The 7,323-nt window shown below is 45.6% G+C and overlaps 1 protein-coding gene across 1 annotated transcript; it reads left to right on the top strand.

The window, feature by feature from the left end:
- Nucleotides 1–475: 475 nt before the first annotated feature.
- On the top strand, nt 476–2,425 carry LOC123110806 (uncharacterized). Its single transcript, XM_044531419.1, has 2 exons — nt 476–2,092; nt 2,174–2,425. Exons 1-2 carry the CDS (start codon nt 605–607, stop codon nt 2,279–2,281), a joined length of 1,596 nt encoding a protein of 531 aa, XP_044387354.1. The 5' UTR covers nt 476–604; the 3' UTR covers nt 2,282–2,425.
- The last annotated feature ends 4,898 nt before the right edge of the window (nt 2,426–7,323 follow it).

Raw genomic sequence — 7,323 nt, 5'->3', positions numbered from 1 at the left:
GATAATGTTATTTATCTAAAACTGGTGTGTGACTATATGGTAGGAATATATCACTTTCCAGTTCTAGTGCTTCCTATTTTTCTAAAACTTGCCAAATATGAATGTTGGGAGACCTATTTTTCTAAAACTTGCCAAATATGAGTGTTGGATGACCTATTACCTCGTTCAATCTAGACCCTTGGATCAGAAATAATGGTGGGTCCTTAATAGTTGGAACCATCTTAAAATTTGCCTTAATGTAATTGCTATGCTCTGTGGCCAGCATGACAGTGGCATCTAATCCCACTCCGAGAGATAAGATCGATTTCCCCACCTTTCTTCCTTGCAATCTTTGTGAACACACTCGCTGCTGATAGGCATCCATGACCCAACTTTACCCGACCCATCATAATCACAAGACAAGGGTTCCCATCCATAAAGTACAGACCATGGAACCCGTCTCTACCCCCTTTGCGTCGGCTTGAAAACTTCTTGGCGGGTCCCGAACCGATAGTGGAAGATTTCAAAATTTTCCGCCTTCAACCGGGCAGAAAAGCAAGCGGAGAGAAGACAGGCCACGCCCGGAATCCTCTTTCCTCCTCTTTCCTGCCATTTCTACTCCCAGATGGCGGCTGACATGGCTTCGGGCTGCGCCAAGAGGAAGCATGGAGGGGAGGCGAGGTGCCGGTGCAGATGCCGCCATGTCCACGTCCACTACCACCTGCCGCCCAGGCGGGTCTCGCTTCTCCGGTGGCTGCCTCGCCCTCGCCTCTCGCTGCTCTTCTCCTACCTGCTGATTCCTCCCGTGCTCTTCTTCGCCCTGCTTGCCTTTGTGGTGTCGTTTCTCTGCTTCACCTTGCTCTACTTCGTCGCCTCGCTCTTGAGCAAGGATGACAATCTCGATTCCGTCAAGAATGGCGGCATCGGCCCTGCCAGCGACGTCGAAGACAGTGGGCAAGAGGGGAATTCAGAGGCGAAAGGGGAAGCTGCGAGGCATGTGGCGGAACACCTGACTGGTGATTCTGCTACGGCTGAAAATTCTTTCAGGAGACTCGAGATAAAAGAGGTGCGTGCTGGTGGATTCTCTCAAGTATCTTGGAACATATCAAAGATGGCTTCATCCGATGGTTGCCTCGATTACGAGGTGCCGGTGCGTACCAACGACGATAAACTGGTCCAGGATGTGAATATCTTCGAGACAAGCAGCGCCATGACTGATTTAGAGGAATTTTCCGGATGGCGTCAGGTACAGGATGTGCCGGTCGATTGGTTTGTGGATGAACACAACATCAGAGTGGCCAGCAGTAGCACACCAAGTGATTTATTTCCATCTCTGTATTCCACTGATTCAGCTGAAATTCATGATTTGCCTGACATGGACGAACCGAGAGGGATGTCACCGGACTTTCTTGCTGAAAGCAAGCAAAATATGGTTGTGCCATCAAATACTTCGTCTCATCATCATAGTATCAGCGACGAATATGGTGAAGACTATTGTGACGATAGGAAGGAGTTATCAGCTTGTGGTACATATGAAATCATTGATTTCATTGACAAACACGAAACAAGAGACCAGGCACCTGACGGTTCTTTTGTTGAAGATGAGGAAACCGGACAGTTTGAATCCTCAGGTGAGGGGAGTACCCAAGAAAAGGATGCAAATAGTGTACTTGAATCGGTTGTTGATAGCATAGCGACTCTGGAAGATTTTCGTGGAAAGCAAGAAGTACAAAAGGTGCCCGAAGTTCTGATCACGGAGGCAAATGCAGAGCAGAGTGTTGGCGCTTCAAACGAAGTTCAGGATTCCAGCAGCGAGAAGGAAGCATCAATGGTGTCACTCCATTCTGTTTGTGAAGATACAGCCTTCTCTGATGTTCCATCCAACCATTATTTTTGTTATGAAGATGACAAACAGGAAGAGGTTACCAAACACAGCACAGCAGAGGCACCCGATCCTGCATCTGCTGTAGTTTGCAACATCTTTGAGAACCGTCAGACACCAAAAAGAGAGGCATTTGATGGTTTCCAGAATGACGACGAAGCCAGAGAGGTGGCCTCACAGGAGAGTCTGGGAGATGAAGCTGATCAAATTAACGATGACTCTGCCTCGGAGGTGAGTCAAAAGAGCCTTTTGTTTAGTTTTCTTCATTATAAGTAAGCTGTCGGCTGAAATTTTCCCGGGTTCATGTTTCAGTTGGATTTGAAGGGAGCGCATTGTGGAGCGCCACTTCTGAGGAGGTCCCCATCACAATGGTGGAATTTATGTGGAGTCGTTGATGTGTTTGCTGGCTCCGGGGATTAAATGAAAGGTGATGCTATTCATGGCTTCCTCTGGTCCACTCCGTTTGTCAGGCTTCCGTGTTTTGTAACTTCATAAAGTGTTTTCCTTGTCGATAAAGTCAAGACAGCTATGCTTGAATCAAGCTGCAGTGCTTTTTCCTTGAAAGAAATGTCTGAAACTAGGATAACATAGCAACAATTATTTTCATTGTGATGAATTGTCCTTGCATTGTGAATTGTCATGACTGCGGAAATGTATGTGTGAATTGCTTGACCTATTCACTTAAAACAAACATATACTCCCCCGTCTCAAAATAAGTGTTTGTACTAAATCAAAGACACTTAGAGCAACAACAACACGCAGACCCATTTCGTACACACATGTCCGTTTGGGTCAAAAATGGACACAAAAGTCGGCATGTCCGTTTGGGTCAAAAACGGACACAAAAGTTGGCCCAAGTGCCGACCCAAACGGACGTGCTTCCGCTTTTTGTCTGCCTGCCGACCCATTCCTGGCCCAAATTTGAGCCTCGTTTGCATCGACGCGGACACGAAACGGACGCGCACGATGCCCGCCTACTCCTCCCCCTGGCCCGCCCGTCAGTGGATCCATTCTCTTCCTCCCACCGAAAGCACGCACCCGGACGCCCCCCCCCCCCGCCGCCCAGTTCTGGTGCCCTCGCTAGCAGTCCGCACACACATACATCCCCCCACAATACGCCACCTTCCGACGTCGCAGGCACCACCGCCTCGCCGTTGGGGCACCCCACCCTGAAAGTGCAACTGATCTCCGGGTGGTTTGGTAATTCATAACAACATATAGCTCATTGAACTAATATCCATTCAAGTTAAATATTTCAGAAAGTTTAATGATTGGCATGGCATGGACTAGAGATGTGGACCCCTCAAAATGCTAAGGACACATATTGGCAAAAGCTCAAGACTCTTCATTTCTATTTTAGTGATCCAAGATCACATTGAGTCCATAGAAAAGCCAATACTAAGGGGATGAGGTGTTGCTTAATGGTCTACTTGCCCAAAGTGCTTAGTGATATTGCTCCAAAACCCTCAGCCAATTTCTCATTCCAAATATGTCCAAAACTCAAAGTCAAACTCGGCCCCACCGAAGTGATCTATCAGGCGCCACCGAGTTCAGTTGACATAGCCACTGCCAGAAACCCTAACAATTCGGTTACACCGATACGGATCTCGGTCTCACCGAGATGGCCCTGCAAACTCTCTGTTGCCTGTTGCAATTATTTTGGTCTCACCAAAAATGTGCAACCGGTCCCATCGAGTTTGCTTGACCAACTCTCTGTTTGCTCTTTGTTGAAATCGGTCTCACCGAGTTCAAGCAATCGGTCTCACCGAGATGAGCTTTTGCCCTAGCCCTAGCACATCGGTCCCACCGAGTTGTTCTAGTCGGTCCCACCGAGATTCCCAATATACACATTTTGAACTGAATCGGTCACACTGAGTTCTTCTATTCGGTCTGACCGAGTTGGGTCAAGTGTGTGTAATGGTTGGATTTTATGTGGAGGCTATATATACCCCTCCACCCTCTTTTACATATGTGAGAGAGCCATCAGAACGTGCCTACACTTTCACTACTCATTTTCTGAGAAAGAACCACCTACTCATGTGTTGAGACCAAGACATTCCAATCCTACCACTAGAATCTTGATCTCTAGCCTTCCCTAAGTTGCTTTCCACTCAAATTATCTTTCCACCATAGCCAAATCTGTGGGTGAGAGTTGATTGTTAGGGAGACTATCATTTGAAGCACAAGAGTAAGGAGTTCATCATCAACACACCATCTATTACCTTTTGGAGAGTGGTGTCTCCTAGATTGGTTAGGTAACGCTTGGGAGCCTCCGACAAGATTGTGGAGTTGAACCAAGAAGTTTGTAAGGGCAAGGAGATCGCCTACTTCGTGAAGATCTACCTGAGTGAGGCAAGTCCTTCGTGGGCGATGGCCATGGTGGGATAGACAAGGTTGCTTCTTCATGGACCCTTCGTGGGTGGAGCCCTTCATGGACTCGCGCAACCGTTACCCTTTGTGGGTTGAAGTTTCCATCAATGTGGATGTATGATAGCACTACCTATCGGAACCACGCCAAAAATCTCCGTGTTCACATTGCGTTTGCCTTCTCCAAACCCTTCACTTTACCTTCGTATGCAATGTTTTACTTTCCACTCCTAGACTCTTAGAATTGCATGTGTAGGTTGATTGCTTGACTTGTACTAGTTCCTAAAATCTGCCAACAATTAAAATTGGGAAAATGTTAGATTTTTATTTGGTCAAGTAGTCTAATCACCCCCCTCTATACCTACTTTCGATCCTACAAGTGGTATCAGAGCTTTGGTCTCCATTTCCCTTGATTTCCATAGCATTGGTGATCATTGCCTTGGTTTCACGACCTAGCAGAGTATGGCGTCTAGCGAGGGAAATTACCACCGTAGAGGTCCTTATTTTGATGGTACTTGCTACGACTTAAGCTTGCGTTGGTTTTCCTTGAAGAGGAAAGGGTGATGCATGAAAGTGCAACTATCCCTAGGTGGTTTTGGTAATTCATAACAACATATAGCTCATTGAGCTAATGCTATTCCAAGACTATTATTTCAGGAAAGCTCAATGAATGGCATGGCATGGATGATGAAAGTGGATCCCTCAAAATACTAAGGACAAAGGATTGGCTCAAGCTCAAAAGCTCAAGACTCTTCATTTTATATTTTAGTGATCCAAGATCACATTGAGTCTATAGGAAAAGCCAATACTATCAAGGAGGGATGAGGTGTCGCTTAATGAGCCTCTTGCTTCATGTGCTTAGTGATATGCTCCAAAACCCTCAACTACTTTCCCACATCCACAAATGACTTAAACCCAAAGCCAAAATCGGTCACACCGATTCTTCCTATCAGGCGCCACCGATTCCAAAAGTCATAGCCACTGCCACAAACCCTAAGCAAATCGGTCTTACCGATAGGGATCTCGGTCTCACCGAGATGGGATTGTAATCTCTCTATTTCCCTTCGTAACGTTTCGGTCTAACCGAAGTGAGCGATCGGTCCCACCGAGATTGCAATGTAAACTCTCTGTTTCCTTTTTGTAACATTTCGGTCTCACCGAAAAGAGCAAATCGGTCCCACCGAGTTTACCTGACCAACTCTCTAGAAAGCTTATTACCAAATCGGTCTCACCAAGTTTGTGTAATCGGTCTTACCGAGATTATGTTATGCCCTAACCCTAACCGAATCAGTCTCACCGAGATGCATGTCAGTCCCACCGAAAATCACTAACGGCCACTAGGTTTACTAAATCGGTCCGACCGAGTCTGTTGAATCGGTCCCACCGAGTTTGGTAAATTGTGTTTAACGGTTAGATTTTATGTGGAGGCTATAAATACCCCTCCACCTCCTCTTCATTCGTGGAGAGAGCCATCAGAACAAACCTACACTTCCAACTTACCGTTTCTGAGAGAGAACCACCTACTCATGTGTTGAGGCCAAGATATTCCATTCCTACCATATGAATCTTGATCTATAGCCTTCCCCAAGTTGCTTTCCACTCAAATCTTCTTTCCACCAGATCCAAAACCTATGAGAGAGAGTTGAGTGTTGGGGAGACTATCATTTGAAGCACAAGAGCAAGGAGTTCATCATCAACGCACCATTTGTTACTTCTTGGAGAGTGGTGTCTCCTAGATTGGCTAGGTGTCACTTGGGAGCCTCCGACAAGATTGTGGAGTTGAACCAAGGAGTTTGTAAGGGCAAGGAGATCGCCTACTTCGTGAAGATCTACCGCTAGTGAGGCAAGTCCTTCGTGGGCGACGACCATGGTGGGATAGACAAGGTTGCTTCTTCGTGGACCCTTCGTGGGTGGAGCCCTCCATGGACTCGCGCAACCGTTACCCTTCGTGGGTTGAAGTCTCCATCAACGTGGATGTATGATAGCACCACCTATCGGAACCACGCCAAAAACATCCGTGTCTCCAATTGCGTTTGAATCCTCCAAACCCTTCCCTTTACTATCTTGCAAGTTGCATGCTTTAATTTCCGCTGCCTATATACTCTTTGCATCCTTGCTTGAATAGTGTGATGATTGCTTGACTTGTCCTAAGGTAGCTAAAATCTGCCAAACTCTAAAATTGGGAAAAGGTTAAGTTTTTAATTGGTCAAGTAGTCTAATCACCCCCCTCTAGACATACTTCAAGGTCCTACAAGCAATAGTAGCGTAAGTATTTACCTCAGTTTTTGAGAACCAAGGTATCAATCCAGTAGGAGGCTCCTCAGAAGTCCCACACACCTACACAAACAAACAAAGAACTCGCAACCAACGCAATAAAGGGGTTGTCAATCCCTTCACGGCCACTTGCGAAAGTGAGATCTGATAGAGATAATATGATAAGATAAATATATTTTTTGGTATTTTATAATATAGATTCGAAAAGTAAAGATGCAAATAAAAGTAGATTGAAAGCTTATATGATAAAAGATAGACCCCGGGGCCATAGGTTTCACTAGTGGCTTCTCTCAAGATAGCATAAGTATTACGGTGGGTGAACAAATTACTATCGAGCAATTGATAGAAAAGCGAATAATTATGAGATTATCTAGGCATGATCATGTATATAGGCATCACGTCCGTGACAAGTAGACCGACTCCTGACTGCATCTACTACTATTACTCCACACATCGACCGCTATCCAGCATGCATCTAGAGTATTAAGTTCATAAAGAACAGAGTAACGCATTAAGAAAGATGACATGATGTAGAGGCATAAACTCATGCAATATGATATAAACCCCATCTTTTTATCCTCGATGGCAACAATACAATACGTGCCTAGCTGCCCCTGTTGTCACTAGGAAAGGACACCGCAAGATTGAACCCAAAGCGAAGCACTTCTCCCATTGCAAGAAAGATCAATCTAGTAGGCCAAACCAAACTGATAATTCGAAGAGACTTGCAAAGATAAATTAATCACACATAAAAGAATTCGGAGGAGATTCAAATATTTCTCATAGATAAACTTGATCATAAGCCCACAATTCATCGGATC

Source organism: Triticum aestivum, chromosome 5B (assembly GCF_018294505.1).
Source record: "Triticum aestivum cultivar Chinese Spring chromosome 5B, IWGSC CS RefSeq v2.1, whole genome shotgun sequence".
NCBI classification, from domain to species: Eukaryota; Viridiplantae; Streptophyta; class Magnoliopsida; order Poales; family Poaceae; genus Triticum; species Triticum aestivum.
Note: the sequence above shows the minus strand (reverse complement) of the source record. Positions and strands in the feature narration are given on the sequence as shown.